General features: G+C 38.5%; 3 protein-coding genes and 1 long non-coding RNA gene across 5 annotated transcripts; 1 reads left to right on the plus strand and 3 right to left on the minus strand.

Moving 5' to 3' along the window:
- Nucleotides 1-1859: 1859 nt before the first annotated feature.
- LOC116723903 (acyl-CoA-binding domain-containing protein 6) lies at nt 1860-11169 on the minus strand. Of its 2 annotated transcripts, XM_032569127.1 has the most exons (14): nt 10795-11167; nt 10555-10701; nt 10421-10472; nt 10230-10330; nt 9824-9909; nt 4915-4996; nt 4755-4840; nt 4567-4654; nt 3672-3720; nt 3462-3555; nt 3254-3354; nt 3055-3139; nt 2219-2323; nt 1860-2062 (listed from the first exon to the last, which is right to left on the minus strand). In XM_032569127.1, the coding sequence occupies exons 1-14, from the start codon at nt 10922-10924 to the stop codon at nt 1958-1960; spliced, it is 1311 nt and encodes a 436-aa protein (XP_032425018.1). In that variant the 5' UTR covers nt 10925-11167; the 3' UTR covers nt 1860-1957. The 2 variants fall into 2 exon arrangements, with proteins under 2 accessions (XP_032425018.1, XP_032425017.1); XM_032569126.1 differs by having other exon boundaries at nt 3055-3354; nt 10795-11169.
- Nucleotides 5090-7785, minus strand: LOC116723924 (nuclear factor 7, ovary-like). Its single transcript, XM_032569156.1, has 2 exons — nt 7609-7785; nt 5090-7537 (listed from the first exon to the last, which is right to left on the minus strand). Exon 2 carries the CDS (start codon nt 7518-7520, stop codon nt 6153-6155), a length of 1368 nt encoding a protein of 455 aa, XP_032425047.1. The 5' UTR covers nt 7521-7537; nt 7609-7785; the 3' UTR covers nt 5090-6152.
- On the plus strand, nt 10169-18196 carry LOC116723931 (uncharacterized). The gene is made up of 3 exons (XR_004340070.1): nt 10169-10180; nt 12823-12833; nt 18062-18196. It is a non-coding gene; the product is annotated as an uncharacterized LOC116723931 (long non-coding RNA).
- Nucleotides 11783-15361, minus strand: LOC116723929 (rab9 effector protein with kelch motifs-like). Its single transcript, XM_032569160.1, has 5 exons — nt 15310-15361; nt 15009-15102; nt 12443-12515; nt 12289-12328; nt 11783-12036 (listed from the first exon to the last, which is right to left on the minus strand). The coding sequence occupies exons 2-5, from the start codon at nt 15068-15070 to the stop codon at nt 11954-11956; spliced, it is 258 nt and encodes an 85-aa protein (XP_032425051.1). The 5' UTR covers nt 15071-15102; nt 15310-15361; the 3' UTR covers nt 11783-11953.
- Nucleotides 18197-19935: the final 1739 nt, after the last annotated feature.

A 19935-nucleotide genomic window follows, 5' to 3' on the forward strand; every position in this document is an offset into this window, starting at 1 on the left:
ATCTATCTATCTATCTATCTATCTATCTATCTATCTATCTATCTATCTATCTATCTATCTATCTAATCTGCATGATAGCCTTTATTTCATTAGAAAAAGATCATTATTTAACTTTTTGGTAAACAATTGTGCTTGAAAACAGTTGATTTTTAACTTTAAAAAATTTCCTGTCTCAATTAATTTTTTAGGATATTCATTGTTACATGATGTACCCATAATAAAAAATAATTTTATTTTTTGACACATTTTTACCATTAGGGCTGGATTCTTGTTTTGTTCAATCATAATTATTAATTTATCTGCATTATATCCAGTTGCAGTTGCTTAGTTTTAAGTATTTTCTTTGTAAATGAAAAATAACTGATTCATATTTAGTTTGCAGTAAATTCCCAGAGAGTAAAATCATAACCACAGGTCTGTAGATTTGTGGAGGTTTATTTTATTTCATAATGTTGTCACGAACTTTGCAACAATTATTGTGATTCCAGCTGAATTTGTACATTTTAGTCCAACTTTAAATGATTTTTTTGCACAGGTTTAACTCTCCATGTGCAGTATTTAATGAAACTACCTTTTATTTTTGGTTCGCTGAGCGGACTTCCGGTCGTGGCGCCGGCCCCTTGACGCCCCTCCCTCTCCCTCTCGCTCTCCGCCCCTGCTGCCTTCTGCCAAATAGTGCGACCGACAGGAAACACAAGAACCCGGACTGGCGCATTACGCTGTTTTTCCCTGCTGAATAGTGATCCGTCCTTCGGTTTAATGCGACAGCGGAGGAGACAGACAGCCGGGAGAGAGACACGCTGGGGGACATGTCCACCTGTCCACAGTGGTGATTGGATAATAAACAGATTTAGTGATGGGTTTAAGGTGGAAATGTTTTCTTTTGTTCTCCTCTGCAGTGTCAGCTATAAAGCAAATCATCATGTTGGAATGATTTCAAAACAAAATTAAGAAAATTTTTAAAAAATTAAATTAAATTAAAAAATTGTTTTTACACATAAAATCTGAGGCAAATTTTTATTTTTTCTTCTTAAATCAGCTTTTAAGGATGTAAAACTGCAGCTTGTCATACATTAAAACTGATTTAATGCAACAGAACCAAACTGAACTAAATACATTTTTAAAAAACATTTCCGTACTTTAGATTTTTGTTTCAGATCATTTTTGCTCTACATTTCCTGCAGAATCCAAATTCTGAAACATAAAGAATCTTTTCCACATTAGTTGTGTTTTTCTTTCAGTAAATTTCTCAATTTGTTCCCAATTTCCTCCCTTCGTCCTTCAGAAAATATTTCTAAAGCTGCACTATTTAACTTTTATAAAAAATTATATCTTTTGTTCATATTTATTAAAATACGTATAATAATCTATAAAAAACTCAAGCTCCTCCACTTCTTCCCTGAGTTATTATTGCAATCTGCAGAAACACACCCCTCCTACTCAAAAACGAAGGTCTTAGCGCTGTCAATCAAGTCATGAACTTGCTGCTCAGTGTGCTAATGGCAGAGAAACAACTCAGCGTTAGAAGAAAATCATTTATCTGTTGCCATAGTAACTAGCTTTATTCATGGCAGGCTGGTGAACAGAGAAGAGTTTGAGAGCCATGAACACGAGGATGATTGACAGCGCTAAGACCCTCCTCCTGGCTCTGATTGGTTGTTTTTGAGTGTTAGCTCAGAAAGGAGGTGGAGGAGCTCCATTGCTGGGTTTTTCATTCAACACCAAACATGACATTTAAACATAATTTTTTTATTTTAGATTAATTTAATCAGTAGTTTTTAAATTATTTCTCATGCTTCCACCAGTTTCAGCTTCCTTTGTTTCCAGTATAATTACTATTCAATCCAACAGACGCCATCTTTGTTTTGACAAACTTTTCAAAGTTTTTATTGTCAGAATCAAACAAACTTTCTATTTCAAATAATTTCCCATTTTCATGGTTTTTGCTGAGTGTTTTCTACATTCCTTTGAACTGCTGCATGATGGACAGCAGATGTTCGCTGCGTTTCTGGACGCTGCTCTGCTCCTCCTTCAGCCTCTCCTGGTCCTGCAGAACCTCCTCCTGAGGAAACGGCCAGGAGATTAACGTACAGACCAAAACCAAATAAACACAGTTTAAATTAAAATTTAAGAGAGTAGAGGTGCTGGTCAGGACTGTGAGGAGTGTGTGTGTGTGTGTGTGTGTGTAGGTGTGTGTGTGTGTGTGTGTGTGTCTGACCCGCAGCCTGCTGAGCTCCCTCCTCTCTCGGTCGTTCTCCTCGGCTCTCGCCCGGAGCCACGCCTCGTTCTGGTTGCGATGTTTCTCCAACATTTCCTTCAGCTCCTAAAAACATCCAGGAAGAAAAATATTTTAATGTCATAATCTGCAAACTGAAACCAGATTAGGATGACAGTAACATGTTGCTATCAGATTAAATCTGATTTGTTTAGAGACTTTAGACCAGCTGAGATTACATTTGCTTTGTAATCTCAAACCTTTTGAGATTAAATTATATTCTGTAAGGTCCAAAAATATTTGAGATTTTGTCATTTTAGAACTGATCACATCAGATCAGAGTTTGTCCTGACCAGATTATGTCAACGTTTCTCAAGATTAGATTAGATTACATGGGAGTTTCTTCAGACTGGACTGCCTTTATCTGTCCAGAATAGATTAGTTTCTCCAGGTTGGATTAGATTACACTGCACTGTCCAGATGATCTTAGAGTTTTTCTAGATTAGATTAGAATAGATTAGAGTTTCTCCAGGTTGGATTAGATTACACTGTACTCGTATTTGTCCAGATGAGTTTAGAGTTTTTCTGGATTAGATTAGAAAAGATTAAAGTTTCTCCAGATTACATTATATTGCACTAAATTGGTGTGTGCCCAAATTAGGCGAGTTTAAATTCAAGTTGATCAAGATTAGATTAGATTTGAGTTTCTCCAGATTAGGCAAAATTATTTCTTCAGATTAGATTAGATTAGATTAAATTACACAGACACCTATATAAACTGCACCATACATTTCTTTATTTGCTGTAAATTAGAGTGAACAGGATTAAACCAGATTAACCTGTTGTTGTCGTTCTCTGTGAGCTTCATGCTCCTTTCTGTCCCTGTGTAGAGCTGCAGCGGCTTTAGAAACTTCTAACTTCTCCCTGAATAAAGAAAATAAATCATCTGTAGAGTTAGTCAATACAAAAGCTACAAAGAGATGAATGAATGAATGAATGAATGAATGAATGAATGAATGAATGAATGAATGAATGAACCGATCTAGTTTCTGAAACTCCTGGTCCAACAGAGCGAAGGCTGCCTGGATCATTTTCATGGCCTGATCTCGAACGGCGCTGAAGTCTCTGTGGACACAAACCTGCAGCAGGAAAAGTTTGAGTCATCGCAGAGTTTCAACCCAAACCCGAAACAGAAGTGTGTGTGTGTGTGTGTGTGTGCGTGGGTGTGTGTGTGTGTGTGCTCCACCTGTATATTAGCTGCTGCTGCTGTTCTGGGCTGGGTGGACGGAGCCGCGTCGCTCAGCTCATAGCGAACGTTGGGAACCTTAGTGGGAGTGAAGCTGTTGGCAGTAAAAACCAGAGTGAAAGAACGTTTGTAAAACTGAGAGATGAGACTCTGGTGGAGCGCGACGATCAGCTCCACCTGAAACAGAGAAACAGCTGCTGGACCACCAACCTGTGGCTGACGCCCTGCAGACCGAACTCTGACAGGATCTCCTTCATCACTGGGGAAAAACCAGTTCATCAAACCAGTCAGTCAGTCAATCACACAGGAAGACAACCAGCTAAACATCCAAACAACCAACCAATCAACCAACCAACCAATCAACCAACTAACCATCCATTTAACCAACCAGCCAACCAGCCAACCGATCATCCATCCAACTAATCATTCATCTAACTAACCAGCTCTCCAAAAACCAACCAACCTTTCATCCAACCAATTAGCCACCCAACTAATCAAACTCAACCAAAACCAAAGTTCATTCAACCAATCAACCAATCAATGGTACATCAACCATCCAAACAACCAACCACCAGTCAATACTCATCGAACCAATTGTTCATCCAACCAACCATCCAACAAATCAATCATCCAACCAGGTAAACAACCAATTAATCACTGATTTTGAAATAATACAAAGCAAAGATCCAACCAACCAATGTATTCAGTTCACTTCTTATCAAAACAAAGTTACTTTTTAATGCTCTTTCTAAAAGTTGTAATATTATTTTTTAATTCTGAAAGTCTCAAATTGTTCAAATGTTGCAAGTAATGAGAAATAAACAAATGATACCTTCTATTCTGCATAATATTGTCCAGCTTCAGTGTGATCCAAATGTTCACTATCTTTAAATCACATTAATATTGTTATTCTATAATATTATATATTCAGACTACATCGTATTTTACACTATTTATGATGAATTAATGCTCTATTTTTAGGTGTAGCACTTGAGTTTTTGAAAGTTTTTTAGTGGGAGATTTTTTGACTTTATTGAAACTTGAATCACTTTAAAGTTTTTATACTTTGTTGACTCCAGACAGGAAGGACAGGTGGTTAATGTACCTGGTTGTCTCTCAGACGGATTGATCAGCTTCATCACCTTCAAGTCATTCAAATCCTGCTCTTCATTCTTCCCTCCAAACACATACAGCTGTGGACCAGCGAACAGAAACGTGGTGTTGGAGAACATGTGATGTCATTCTGATATATAAATATATATATATGAGTATAAATATGAGAAGCCATCTGACGTGACTGTGTAGGATGAAGGCAGCGTGGCCGTGCCGACGGGCCGGAGGAATCCCAACATACAGAGGAACCTTCCACTTCATCTTGGCTGGAGACACAGAATGAAATATTTCACTCTTCTGCATTTATTTACATCAAACTGACACTTTTACTACCACATACCAATACTGAGTTTATGGATTTCATTGGACGACGTTGCTGTGGATTCCTTACTGCAGATTTGTCCTCCAAACAGATAGATGTCCTTCAAGGGAAGAAACACAACAAAGACTGTTGTCAGGTCTAAATACCTATTAGAGACAATTTAAACAAACACAGGAAAGACAAGAGAGTTAGATTCTTTGTACTCGCGAGGAGAACAGACAGAGATGTGCTTTCAGTTACAAATCTCCTACCGCTCTGAAACACATCTGTCCGCTCCTCTCTTTTTATTACTCTCAGAAACCCTCGTACATTGGGCGCTTGCAACTTCTCAAAGGGAGGGGGAAAAACAATTCATCACATAGTTGCAGCGCTAATGACTTTTACTATTTAGACACATGTTATCTACAATCTAAATCCTTCTTGCTCCAATTGAGTACCAGACACGGCCGGCGTTGAGTAAAACAAGTTGTATATCACACAGGAGAGTTGTCTCCGCTATCTCCCAGGCTTCACTGCTGGCTTCTCAAGGAAGTCACAGGAAAGAATCAAAGTTATTTAACACACAGAAACATTACTTAAAAAAGAAGAAACAAAGAAAAAACATATAATTAAACATTCTCTAAATGTAACTACAAGACTACATGATACAACGAATATTTGATAATTACTAAAAATACAATTTATCCAACAACCGTATACAAGAAATATCTGTGTTATGGCACGGGATGTTTTTATTGATTGTAAGAGACAAAACAGACTCCACATGTTAAAACTGTTAGCACGCAGCTAAACAGCAGCACTCAAAGTGACATTTTGTTTTCTAAAGGTCCAAACATGTAACATGTGAAACAAAAGCAAATACCAAATGAAAACTTGCAGGTTCTGCTGGGATCTTTTTAAATCACATTTTAATTAAACTTCACATATTTTTATACATCAGCTCCCTAAAAGCATAAAAAATATCCAGAGACTAGAACAGAAACAAAGACCTCTCACTCTGAGTTGTATTAAAACAAAAACCAAGTTTGAATTCAGATAAACTTCACGTTGGGCTACGGTCGTCACCAAATATACCTTCTACTAATTTGTACCATGTACTTTTCAGCAATTTTATAATTGTTATTACATATGAATACATCTTTTCTTGCTGTGGTTTGTCTTTTGTTTCTCTTTCTGTCGGTGTAAAATTAGACAGTTAGACTGTTGACTTGTGTCCTCTGAGGTTCTTTCTCTCTCTGATCTTCATGCTGAGATCATCAGAGCTGCTGCTTGATCACTGAGATCTTCATCGGTACGATCTTTAATGTTTTATCAGTGGCGAAGAATGGAAACATCTTGTGAGTGAAGGTGTGTGTGAAGGTGTGTATGTGTGTGTTAGTATCCAGATCAGAGAAGGACAGCTTTCCTCTGTCCCAGTCCAGATTCACTCTGATCCTCTGGGGATTCTTCTGGACTGAGAGACGAGTGGAAGGAGCTGGTGGAGAAAATGCATAGTATTTATTTATAAACAACAATCCAGACTTTATGCTTTCCTTCCTCTGAACAGACTCTTCTAACACACCAAGTCTCCAGGCTTCACTGTCTCCAACATCAACATCCCAGCTGTGGTTCCCTGAGTTAAAACCATCAGAACTCAGAACAGACGAGCACCAGTAATAATCAAATCTCTCTGGATTATCAGGAAGTTGCTGTTCCACTCCTATTCTAATGCTGGTCAGATTTTCAGACAGATGGAGTCTTGACCCAGCCGTGTTTGGGTCCAGAACCAGAGGAGTGTAGGTCACCATGTTCTCCATGTTGCTCCAGATGTTGAAGGCCAGGTTGCCCAGATGTTTGGCCTGGTCTATCAGAGCTCCTGAGGGCAGCTGTGAATCCTCCAGCAGGGGGCAGCGCTGGACTCTTTCCACTGCAGCCTTGTAGTTGTGCAGGAATGAGACGTCTTCAGCTCTCAGCTCCTCCTCTGTGGCTCTGATTGTGTCTGACAGAGCTGCTATCTCTCTGCTCAGAGCCTCCATCTTCTCCCTCTTCTGCTCCTCTTCCTCCCTCAGTGCAGCCAGCCTGGCCTCCTCTTCCTCTGCTAGAAACTGATGAAGCTGCTTAAACTGCTCCATAATCTGCCTCTCTGTGTGTCGGGCCTGGACCTTCAGGTGTTCTGCTGTCTGATCAAACTCCTCCTGAACTTTCTTCCTGAGCTCCAGCTTCTTCTTTAAAGGCTCCAGAGTTTCCTGAAGGTTCTTCTTGTGTTGCTGAGCAACTTCATCGATGGGTTTGAATCTGTGATTGGTGTGTTTTTCTGAATCTCTGCAGACGAGACAAACTGGCTGCTGATGGTCCAGACAGAAGAGTTTGAGTTTCTCAGAGTGCAGAGAGCAGAGATCCTCTGAAGCTCTCTGCTCTCTCTGCTGTAAGAAAGACTCACAGAGATTCTTCAGAGCCAGATTTAAAGGTGGAATATCTTTAGAAGATCTCCTTTTACAAACTGGACACTCTCTTCCTGGTTTCTCTCTCCAATATTTCTGCAGACACTCCTTACAGAAGCTGTGGCTACATGACAGAATAACTGGATCCTTAAATATTTCCACACAGACCGGACAGCAGAGATCATCGTCTGATCTGGAAGCCATTTTGTCTCAGAGTGAAGCTGAAATCACAGCAGACAGAAAGTCAAACCAGGAAGTCAGTTTCTCTCCTGTAGAAACTTTCTGAACTTACTTTGACTTTGATTGTCTTGTTTTTCCTCCTGCAGCAGTCTGTGTTTCAGTGTCTAGTTGCTCAGTTCTCTCTCTGTTCTCCTTGTTCAGTGTTAGTTTGATTTCAGTCGGAGACGAAGGCAGGACTCAGAGTTCCTCCTCAGGGTGTTTACTCAGTGAGTTTTTCTCTCTCAACTGTTTCCTGTTCATTTTTTCCAAGAGTTCCTGTTGGAATTTCAGTCTTTAGACGGAGATGTGGCGCCCTCTGGAGGATTTACAGTCAACCTGCAGTTTCAGAAAAACTACAGCACTGGAGGTGAAGGTAATGTTTGGTGTTGAGTAAAATTTTCCTTCTTTCAAAAAATAGTTTTTAGAATCTGAAATGTTTTTTCACACTGAGGCTTAAAATGTTAATTTTTAAATATTACACAAAATACTGTAAATGAAAACAATGAAATATATCTGAGAATATAAGACTTAAACCAACCAATCCAATATCTGATCAATCAATCAATCAATGCAATCAATAAGTAGTCTTAATCTGTAGTTCTTCACATTTCTCAAAATACTTCAGGGGTTTTCTTTGGATATTTTTTAACTGCTTTCCATACATTTTCCCTTTTCGTACCTGACCAGGACATTATTGTCATATAAACATGATGAAACATGAGACATGAAAAAAAGAAACATTTCAAACCCTAAAGAACTTTTTCTTCAGCAGTTTAATAGTGTCTCTACACCAGTTCACCTCTTCAGTGTGTGTGTGTGTGTGTGTGTGTGCGTGTGTGCGTGTGTGTGTGCAGTGTTGTATAAAGTACTGAAATCTCAGAGTCAAGTAAAAGTATAAGTACCTCTCCAAAATATGACTTTGGTAAAAGTCCAAGTCACTGACTGAAATGTTACTTGAGTTAAAGTCTTAAAGTATCTGAAACTTCTTGTACTTAAGTATGGAAATTACTGTAAAAATGGATGTACTCAAGTAATGTAATGAAAAGTACAAGTAAATAGATATACCTGCAGGCATCATTTAGTTAAGAAAATTAGGTGCTTTACCTATAGCACAAGGTTAACTTAACCTGCTTTACAACTGAACCAGCTTCTTAGTAAACCCTCCAGGACAGAAAATACAAAGTTTTTGTAAGCCTTAAGTTTTCCCTTCAAGTAAGGTCAGTGCTGAAAATGAGAAAAATAAATAGTACAGAAAATGCGGCCAACATGAAGAAAAAGAGCTGTTACGATTACTCTACTTCACAAATCATTGAATCAGTCAATCCTACAGTCAGTAGGTGGTGCACACAACTGGTCATTATGCAAAAGAAAAAAAGAATTGGGAGGGAAATGCAGCTTATTGGCATCTGTAAACCTGGTTTTGAACTTGCATGCCTTTCCTATATTCTTTAAATTTAGTCTAAATTGCTATCGCTATGGCTTCTGTCCCCCTTGAACAGAGGAGTCTAGGTAGCCTGCTACAGTCAACATTAGGCCTAAGCTAAATACACCACGTATGGAACTGAAACAATGCCAAACAAAGTTCATTTATGGTCAAGATTTCACAATACAGTAGTGCCTAGTGACCAAGCTATAGTTACTGAAACAGGAGGATTATAACCATTTCATAAGACGTTACCTCGATGTGTTTCTTCAAGTTGGATGGGGAGTTTTTGTAAGATAGAATTTCCACATTTTCGGGCAGGAATAACATAAACTGCATGCGGTACGACGAATCTTTAACACCCACGAAAGAGTATATTGTGTTTAAATAAGGCCATGGGCTCTCATCACCAGCTGGTGGTCCCCCTGGAGCCGTGTCCGACGTAGTTGCAGTCGTTGTGGTCTCCGTCTCCTCCTCCATGTGGCTGCTGCTGATTGCGAGACTTGCTTTGTGTTTAATGGGAGAAGCGAAACAGGTGTATCCTATTGGTGGTGATGAACAAGCCCAGGCAAGCAGGCTACGGACTTTGTTCGGTAGCCTACTTGCTACTTGCTAATCAGTAGGTGGGATCAAAACACTTTGTTTCTCTCTCTCGCTTTTTTGTAACGAGTAACTAAACCACACATTGAAAATGTATCGGAGTAAAAGTACGCAATTAAGTTCGGAAATATAGTGAAGTAAAAGTGAAAGTCATCAAAAATGTTCATACTCGAGGAAAGTATGAAGTACTCCAAAATATACTTAAGTAAAGTAGTGAAGTATTTTTACTTCGTTACTATACAACACTGTGTGTGTGTGTGTGTACCTTGTCATGGTGTGCAGTCAGTGTCTGTCCACTACAGACTGGAGGAGATTCTCCCTTCACCTCCCATTTCTGCCACTGCAGCTTCTCTGAAAACACAAAGAGACTCCCTAACTAACCAGAGCTTGGAGCACAAAGGTTTCCTTTTGGTTTCTTAGTCTGAATTTAGTCTCAAAAACTGGGAGAGTTGGTTAGAAATCCATAAAAACTGGTTTTTACATGGGGATTCTTTGAATCTTAAAAAGTTTTGATACTTTCAGGTTTTGTACCGCTGATTTTAACATTCCTGTAATGAAATCAGAATCAACATTTTCATATTTATTTATTGAGTTGAAGACGTTTAAAATAAACACATATTGTGTCATGATGTGTTGCTTCAAAGTGGATCCCAACCTGAGCCAAAGTTTACCTGTGTTCAGAGCATAAAGGTCCTTACAAAACGTTCCTCCTGCTCCGTAACCACCAAACATGAAGAGCTGATCTCCAGCCTGAGTGAAACTCTGCCCCCATCTGGAGAGGCAGAAACAGACGATATGAATATCCAGGATGTGACTCAGTGATTAAAGTGGATCAATGTGATTTGATCTGATTGAGTCTCACAGGGCAGGAGGAAGCGATCCGCTGGTTTTAACCGGAGTCCAGGTGACAGACACTGAAACAAAGTCAGGATCCAGACTTCAGTCCAACATGCTTCATTTTCTCTGGACAGAAATGATTCAGGATGAGTTTTTAACCTGTGTTGAAGACCAGGAGGTCGTCGGTTGGCTCGCCCTCCAGCCGCCCTCCGTACATGTAGATGTTGTCTCCAGCGGCAGCAGAGCCGGACCGGAGAACCCTGGGAGCCACGCCGCCGGCTGACAGGCATTCCCAGGCCAAAGACACTGCAGAGAACATGGAACGTCATCAGAACGCCGAGAGACGTGAAGCTAAAGACCAAACCAGGAGGGAAGGAGGCGATGAGGCACTGGCCTCACCGACGTCGAAGCTGTAGACGCCTGGGAGGCATTCGGAGGCTTCAGGACTGGAGGATCCTCCAAACAGATACAGCTTCCCTCTGACGACGCTGAGCAGCAGACGATGTCTCATCACATCAGGGCCAAACATCAACAGTGCAGTTGGGTTTTCAAAGGTTGGTCAAACTTTCTTTGGACATAAGCTGCTTTTCCCCAGTTAATGTCCCATATTTGTACCTGTGCAGTTAGTGATTAACTCATTAGCGCTTCTATGTCCAGCAGGCAGAAAATAGCAAGGAGGCGTGTCCTTTTTGTTGCAACAATCTTTCCCTTCAAGGATTCAAGGATCCTTGAATATTTAGAAAGTTATGATTCTGGAGATTCCAATAATAAATACAAACCAAGGATACAATCATAACATAGTAAACCCTTTAGTCAAGTCCTAGAGATGGAAACACTTCCGCTACTGCGCTAATAGCACAGCTAACTTTGAACACCTTTAGCACACTTAGCTTTAGCATTAGCTTTTGGATAAATTCTAAAGCGCTAATTTACTTTTGTAAACTTTTGTACAGTTTTGTAAACTTTCAGTTGAATAAAGTTTGACATCTGAAGTAGTTAGAAGTTTATGTCCATGCTCTTATTTTGAAGTGGTTGAAGACTGCTCAGCAGTTTCATTTCATTTCCCTAACAAAAGAAAGGAAACTGTTTTTTGTGACTCAGTTTCCTATTAAAGGAAAATAAATTCAAAGTAAAAACCTGGACAAATACTTTGTGTTGCAATTCACCCCAATATTGTTTTTAAATCTCCACCAACTTCCTGGACTGTGATCAAGGGCCACTCAGAATTGTTCCCAGGGCCGTAAATGGCCCCACGGCCACACTTTGGACACCTCCGCTCTAGATCTTGCTGGGACATTAGTCCTTTAATCCTGGAAATGTTCTTCAGGTCATAGAAGGCCGATTTTGTAACCGTCTTTATGTGGCTCTGGAGGTCCAAACCCAGATTTCAGCCTGATCTCTAGTTTCCAGCTGTGATAACTGAAGCTGTGGTTCCAGATCGTTCCTCTTTAGGTTCACAGACAATAACTTCAGTTTAGTTTCTGTAGAAAGTTTTGTCACCTGTTCTGATTCATCGCTACCTCCATGCTACCTGCTGGCGGCCATGTTGGAGTGGGATTTACCAGAGTGTGTGTCCTTCTCTGGCCGACGGGATTTCTCCGCTCTGAGGAATCTCCTCCCAGGTCACATCATCAGGAGTCACTGCAATCATCAAACCTGGGAATCATTTCCAGATCGCAGCTACGTCACAGAGAAACTTCATGAGTTCACAGCCAAACTGCAACGTTTAGCAAGAAACAGCAAATAAGAGTCAAGAATGGATTTTATCCTGATTATTATTTTAGAAAAACTATTTTTAATGGACAACAGGCTTATTGGACAGTCGGTTGTGTTTTTTGTCAACATTAAAGCATAAAATGAAACACTGAAGGCTACATGCTATTGGTCTGCTACCTGTTAGCATGTAGAAGTCAGAGAAGTAAACAGGACTGACCTAAAGAAGGAAAACAAAGTTAATAAATTAAGATTTAATTTCCTTTAAATGTACCAAAAAGAGAGTAAATGATCATAAATGTGTTTCTTGTTTTAGTTTGAGTGTTTTCGTCACCTCTGGGCTGATGCTACTCGCTCCTCCGAACAGAAAGGCGACGCTTCCAGCCACAGCTACAGCGTGACCATGTCTGCAGAAACATGCTCAGTTTAAAACACGTCGGCGTCACAAAGTGTTATTCACTTTAATTAGCTGCTCCTGACGTCACTTCAGGGCCGGACCAAGCCTGTTTGGGGCCCCAAGCAGATTTTTGGGGGCCCCATTTCAACATCTCAACATCAGATGCCTTATTGTTCATAAACTACTCTGTGTAGCGTACTTGCTAGCATTAGCTTAATTTGTAATTAGCTTACATCACATCAGAGTTATTATGGCTGATGATTTTAGACTCACAGGAATAACAAACAAAATAATTATTTGGATTTTGAAATGCAGAGTAGTATTTTAGGTGCCATATTTAATTTAACTGTTTGAAAGTAACTTCAGGTGATAAACACTAAATTTACAATTAAAACAGGTTAATATTTTATTTTTCCCCAACAGAGGCAGCAGCCATCAACAGAGAGAGATGAACTATTATTGTGTCACAACTATAAAAACAATATGGAAATTGTTTTTTTCCATGTTTAATAGCATTTAGTTTGAATTATTTAATGTTATTTTAAATATATATATATATATATATATATATATATATATATATATATATATATATACACTGTAACAAATTGCTGTATAAAAACGGCCAAAACTGAACAGTATCATACTGTTTCTATTGAAAACGGTACTGCACCGTGAAAAACAATGCATTCTGGGCAATTATTACTGTTTTTAATAAAATACTGTAATATACTGTGAGTAGCATTGCATTTTGGGAATGATGTTAGATTCAAAGGCAAGGAAGCTCTCTTTAAACAGAACGCTACTGTATTTCTCAAGAAGGCACGTCGTTGTGACATGTGGAAGCAACCTCTAGAATTTTCTTTACAAAGACTATCCATTTGAATCCTGCATTTTATGAGCCAATCCGGTAAGTTGGAGCATAATTTATTTGTCAGATGATGTTGTCATACAGTTGTCATTTTTAAGCAGACTGTAGCTGTTTGAAAGTTAGCTTAGTTAATCTGTCATGCTGTAATAAGGAAGCTAGCATAACATTATTTGATATATCTTGACCCTGACTCCTTAAGCATCATATGCTAATCTGAAATTACTGCATTTTCAGGCGCTTTCAGGCGCTTGCAAGGCCAGCTGTGGCAAGATCGTCTCCAAGAGGACAGGAAAAACTGTTGAAAAGAAGTCGGTCACTGTCAACCCCCGTATTTCAATTCTGCTAAAAAACCTCTTGGACTTTGAGTGGAATTTCATATAGGTTAGTGAGAACTTTCTAACCAGGCTATAGATATTGTTGCCCCTCCGCGCAAAAACAAACAAACAAACAAACAAACAAAAAACTAAACAGGCATGAAGGCAACTTATCCCTGAACAGGAGTGTTCTTGAGAGATTTTTTTTGGTTTAAAGGTCAGCATAATCTTAGACATCTCTTTTAATTTATAGCATAAATTTTGTTAAGGCTCCCACTTTCTGTTCTTCAGATGTAATTTGCAATTTTGACTGTACAGGCACAATGTTTAACTTATCTTGGCAGTATGTTGTCAAATATTGTTTCATTGTTTTATCATTTGAAGTTGGAGCTCTGATTTTGCCCTAAAGGAAATTCAAGTCTAAATGTTTCATTTAAATTTTTATCAAACTAAAATTTGCAATTTTTTTCTATGCTTTAGATTGAAAGTTAAATGTTTCATTTGTTTTATGTTGCATCATATTGTTCCTCACTTCCACTAAAAGTAGTATTTTGTATTGAAAAAGTAGTGTGCTGAGTTGTACAATGCATTATTTCATAATTTCTTTCATACTTAATTTATTTCAGACTAATCAAAAGGCCACAATTCATGCTCTATTCAAAAACTCTTTAAATCGGTTATTAAGAAATTTATTTTACAAAATAGATGGTGATTTTCTTACTGTTTTTCCAGAATACAACTTACTTTGGACAGTTTACCCTCAACATTCTTGTAGAACAGGTTTAGGTTTAAGGCACACATACGTTGTCGTTTCAAAACCTTCTTCTTTATTATGTGGCCCACTAAAGACTGTATATGAGTCAATGTTTGAATTGTTTTTTTTTTTTCCAAAATAAATGTTGGTTGACATGATGGAACTTACATTTTCTAAGTGTTTTTTTTATGTTTCTATTTTGTATTGGAAATTTACAGTAGTAAGCTGCATGTGAATTCAACAGTAATGATACCATAGAAAAACTGTAATATACTGGCAACACAGCTGCCAGTAGTCTACTGTAAATCTGATAAAAACAACAATGTGCTGTAATCAAAAGATTTCTTTTGTGACAGTAATATACTGTAAAGTTGATTACAGTAAGGGTACTGTATAATTAACAGTAAAATGCTGGCAACCCTGCTGCCAGCATTTTACTGTAAAAATACAGGGCAATTTGTTACAGTGTATATATATATCTTAATTATGCTAGCTTGGTGCTCTTGGTGCCCTAAGCAGCCGCTCAACTTGCATTGCCTTGGGCCGGCCCTTCGTCACACTGACCTGGGACTCGGAGGTTCTCCTCTGATTTCTTTCTCCAGCCAGTGGCCGCTGGCTAAAGCCATCTTCACCTCTGATTTCACTTCTGCTCCTCTTCCTGTCACACATTTATATCACAGATACTTTATATTTACTTTCATATTCCTTCTGTTTGCGTTTGTAGCAAAACGGTAAATCTAGATGTAATGACGCCTTTTGTCCGCTAGGAGGCACTAAAAGCTGCCAAATAACTTCCCATCATGATGCAGGTTTTACAGACAGAGAAAAGTTTGATTCATAAAACCATAATCAGGATAAAACTCACCTGCTGAGATCTGGAGGTCTCAGTTCAGAGTCTCTTCTTCTGTTGTTCTCTGGTTGTTTCACTGAAACCAACAATAAGAGATCCGGCTCAGGTTACAGGTAAACCTACACCTGGCCACTGTTGCCATGCAACCGCGTCCAAATACAGCATACAGTACATTTACTGAAAAAACTACACAGGTGATCTAACTTTAAAAAATAATCTGTTACAAGTAATCCAATTTATCCAATTTATTAAGTTTATTAATTTGTCATGTCAAATATAAATAAAATACATTTAATAAGCTTAATTTAATTACATGTAACAACTTAAACTTTTTTTAAAGTTGGAGCTACATTTTCTTTTTTCAGCCTTTATATTGTTTTGTTATATTTTTCAGTTTATTTATTTAACGTTTCTTGGTTATGATGTCGCTGCATTTGCTCTTGAACTTCTAAAAATGGTCATGACTTCCAGCTAACCAGTTTAGTGAATCCTCGTTTTTTTTCCCTCAGGTTTGGCAGAACTGAACTTGTAGTCCAAGTTCAGTTGAACAAGTCAAAATGTTTGGTTGTAGCTCGTATCAACACTCAGGATTCCTCACATCGCCCCCCGGCATCAGAGGCTTTTAAAGTGTCTGGTTACATTTTATTTTTCTCAGGAATTTTCCCACATCAGTGAGGTTTGTCCATTTTGGTATCAAGAAGGATTTTGTGAAAGACTTTGTCTGATTGAGGCATCAGTTGCTTCTGTTTACTGAAACAAGGAACACAGCAAAGCGGTAAGCTGCGGTTCACCGCGTGGCGTCATGATGGTGTCCTGGTCATCGTTGTGATGGTAGCATTGAGCCTTCGGTTTCTTTTAGCACTGTGCTAGCTTTTAGCTTCCTCCTGGAGGATATAACTGTGCTGCATGTTTTGGATATAATTATTCGGGTTCCAAGCCGTGGAAGTGAGCGGACGGCCAATACGAGGCCTGGCAGTTTCCCTGCTCCCAGCGAACCCTTTTGGTTTTACTACGTTTTTCATTCTTCTTATTATTATTATGTTTCTCTGCTGATATTCTTATGCAGACTACCTCTTGAAACTTATTACAACTTGTATTTGGTGTGGGTTAAGTACCCACCCCACTTCTCAGATACAAAAATTCAGCCACATTCACCTGCAGGTGGCGCTGTGGTAAGAAATGTGTGTTTCAGCTCATAACTCCAAAACTAGAAGTCACATTAACAAAATTGATATGGGCAAAGCTTCTTAGAAAGATTATCCAACAGATGAGCCACAGCGCAAAAAATGTCGGTGCTCTAATATTTTTCAGCAGAGAAGCACAAAGATTGCATCAGCCAAAACCAATCTGGGCCCCAAGGATCAGTTCTGAGCCCAATGAAACCAGCACAATATACGCTAAAGAAGAAACAGAAAAAGTTAGTGTGGCAGATTTTTTTACTTTTTGCCCAATTAGAACGTAACAGCTAATTAAACATGGCTACACACGAAGCTAAACATTAAGTTGGCCGTAATTTTGGAATCTTAAAAAATCTCACGATTTCCTTCATACCAGCAACTACAAACACATCGACCATGTCTGGCTAGTCCATGTCAATATCCACCACTAGGTGACGCTGTAAAATTGTGAAATATGCTGCGCAAAAACCACACATCAGATGTTTGCCAAACTTTGCACAAACCTCCAGGCCATAGGTCTTAGCTGACATTTTTAACATGGTTGGTTGAAGTGGGGGAGGTGTTATTTTCAAAAATGTGACAAATGCTTCACCTGACCTCCAAACTTTAAAAAACCCCAAACAATCACACGTTCATCCACATGAGCTCAAATTTTCAGGATGCTTTCATTAAATTGTTCTCAACATTTCATGCTCTCTGGCCACATCTTCAAAAGCTTCACTCTGGTTTTTCACAAGTTTGTGTTTAACACAAATGTCTGCATCTTCCACAATCCTTCCACAATCATAAATAAATGGCTCCCAGTGGTGGAACACATCAGCCGTAGTCATTCTGCAATGTTTGGGAAGAATCTGAGCTTTATTAAAAAAGAGGATAATTGAATGCTAGCTTTGGACAAAACGTTTGGCTTTTTCCTCTTTTAATCTTCCGAGTCCTCGGCGAGTGGCGGCGTGCTGCTAAAACGAAACAACAACAAAGCGTGTTGACTTCACAGATCACAGAGTTTAATCTCATACAAAGCAATCGACAACAAAGCTGCAGAGGAACAGAGATATGCATTTTTCTCATAAAAATAAAGACACACAAGGGGAAGACAAACAAACATAAAACAAAGACAAAAAAGGCAAAAAATAGTGGCCGCTCTCTCTCTCTCTCTCTGGATTTTTTTCTAACACGGAATCTTAAACTAAAGAGGTGTTTCCCTATTTAATATATGCAGTCAAGGCGTTCCGTTCTTTGACCTATTAGAAACTCCGTAGGGACTCAGAGAAACTTGGAAACTCCCCTCATTTACGGCAAAGGTGTCTGGTTTTTGTCTAAGTAAAAGGGCGGACCACTTCGTGCTCATCTCTGTCTGATACGGGCAGATCCCTGGCGCCAAACGTCCTAAGATGAGATTTCACAGACACCTCTGAAGTCTCTTCTCCCATTGGAATGTTAATTTTATTGCTCTGTCTTTGGGGGAGGAAAAGGGCCCTGCTTATCTGATGCCTGCTTATTCAGCTCCTTACCGCATCTCAGACGAAACCTGTTCCAAATAAGAGTATTGAATATAACTGTTACACATGTCGTAGATTAACTGTATTAAGCACTAAAATTAATCATTTTTCCTTAACAGTCCCCCTTTTGAGATCTTCACCAAAGATCTCACAAAAAATTGATTAAGCCTTCTAATACAGAACCAAAACTATGTATTAAACTAATAAAACGAAAAAACGAAATAATAGAAAACAAAAGAGTGACGTACCCTAATTATATACAGTCCCCCTTTTTAAACAAAACCCAAGGGTAAGAAATACTTATCCTTCCAAAAATATAAAATCATAAAACAAAATTATCACAATACAACCAAAACACAGGACAAACAAAAACCCAAAGTGTAAAATGAAAAAATAAAACAGGGACATACATAGAAAAATTAGTAAGAAATGCTCTGCAACTTAAAAGACAACATTCATCACAAAATTACAATCTGCCAAAAAATGAGAAACACACAAAGTTACAATCTGCTGCTCGTCTTTTTTCTGTTTTTTTTTTTTTTTTTTCAATGTCCGTCGACAGTCTCTCAAAAAATATGAAGTCTTCGTCAGGAAATGTTCAAAAAAATGCGCGCAAAAAAACGAAACGAAAGTCCTTTTCAGAGTTCGCAACGAACGAAAACACGCAATAAAAAGTTAATGATGATCCTCTTGCAGCCTGATCTTCTTCGGTGGGAAACCTCAGGTTTCCACCTTAGCGTCCGTTGCTCACTGAAAATTGGATTATTATGCCAATATAACAGTGAGTTTTAAGGAGAAAGTGAAATCTCCTCGTGAGGAAACTAGATCTTGTGAAATGATCTGTCACAGGTTATTAAACAGACATTTTGTTTTCAACATGAATTTCATTAGCATCAGAAACACAATTACAACATTCTTTAATATCATCTTCATTACTGTCAGCATAATCAAACGATGGTTTCACCTAAAAAAAATAAATTTGCTTTGTTATTTTCTATCCGGGGAATTACTTTAATCCTTTTTATCAAAGAACGCAGATTTTGAATGAGACCACATCCGCAGGGCACCAGGAAAACAGCTGCAAAACTGTAATGACAAAACAGAGATCAGATTCTCCAAAGGCATCATTCATTTGTGTAATCATCACAAATATCTTCAATTCACTGTGTGTCCGAGTGAATTCTCCAACACTCGTGGCTCTGTGGCTGCTATCGTCGAAATAAGTGTGAGACCGCTTCTCCAAGCAGTCCCACTCCGCCTCGAATGACAACAGCCTTTGTTGCAGAGTCCAGAGTCCTACCTGGAGCTCGGAACTCCAGGCCAGTCTGTGTGTAAAACCATGAGCAACTCATCACGTGAAGCCTTATCTCCTACTTTGTCCAGTTCTGCTCATTAAATGGTGGATATGATCCCTTCAATTTACGTTTCTATTATTTATATACTATAGCTCCAACCGATGGAAAACACCAAAACCCTGTAATCATTTGCTTCAAAAGACATGTTTCCAAAGTAACGTTTTGCCAGAATATTAAACATATGCAGATCTTCCTCTTAAACCAATCTTGTAAAAATAGGATTAAACAAACGAAACAAAACAAAAACAAAAGCTTAAAAACGTAGTTGTAAAGCTTACATTTACCATCAAAAAATGAATATCAGTGTGAATTAGACAGTCCAGTTTAAATTACTTTTATAGAACAAACTAGATCTTACTGGTCGTTTGTCTAAAACATTTTACATGCATTCCTTAAACAAAATTCAAAAGAGTCAAACCTGGAGAAATTATAATGTAACAAATCCAGACATTTTCAAAATATACCAATTTTACCTAGGGCTTTTACTTGTCGTCGAATTTAAAGTTTTATTCAAAATCGTTTTAAATGGATGTAAATCAAAAAAAAAATCAAAATCAAGTTTAGAAAAATCATTATACTCCCACATCTCAGACCCACCTGAGTTATTTT

The sequence above is a fragment of the Xiphophorus hellerii genome, chromosome 8 (genome assembly GCF_003331165.1).
Source record: "Xiphophorus hellerii strain 12219 chromosome 8, Xiphophorus_hellerii-4.1, whole genome shotgun sequence".
Taxonomy (NCBI): Eukaryota; Metazoa; Chordata; class Actinopteri; order Cyprinodontiformes; family Poeciliidae; genus Xiphophorus; species Xiphophorus hellerii.

What these genes read in the sequence shown, in the direction of transcription:
- LOC116723924 (XM_032569156.1), bottom strand. Translation starts at nt 7,520, where the DNA reads ATGGCTTCCAGATCAGACGATGATCTCTGCTGTCCGGTCTGTGTGGAA.
- LOC116723903 (XM_032569126.1), bottom strand. Translation starts at nt 10,924, where the DNA reads ATGTTTGGCCCTGATGTGATGAGACATCGTCTGCTGCTCAGCGTCGTC. An exon ending in CCTCCTGGTCTTCAACACAG is followed by an intron (nt 10,473 to 10,554) that starts GTTAAAAACTCA and finishes ACTTTGTTTCAG; the next exon opens with TGTCTGTCACCTGGACTCCG. An exon ending in CCTTTATGCTCTGAACACAG is followed by an intron (nt 9,910 to 10,229) that starts GTAAACTTTGGC and finishes TTGTGTTTTCAG; the next exon opens with AGAAGCTGCAGTGGCAGAAA.
- LOC116723929 (XM_032569160.1), bottom strand. Translation starts at nt 15,070, where the DNA reads ATGGCTTTAGCCAGCGGCCACTGGCTGGAGAAAGAAATCAGAGGAGAA. An exon ending in GGAGAACCTCCGAGTCCCAG is followed by an intron (nt 12,516 to 15,008) that starts GTCAGTGTGACG and finishes ATGTTTCTGCAG; the next exon opens with ACATGGTCACGCTGTAGCTG. An exon ending in TGACTTCTACATGCTAACAG is followed by an intron (nt 12,037 to 12,288) that starts GTAGCAGACCAA and finishes TGATGATTGCAG; the next exon opens with TGACTCCTGATGATGTGACC.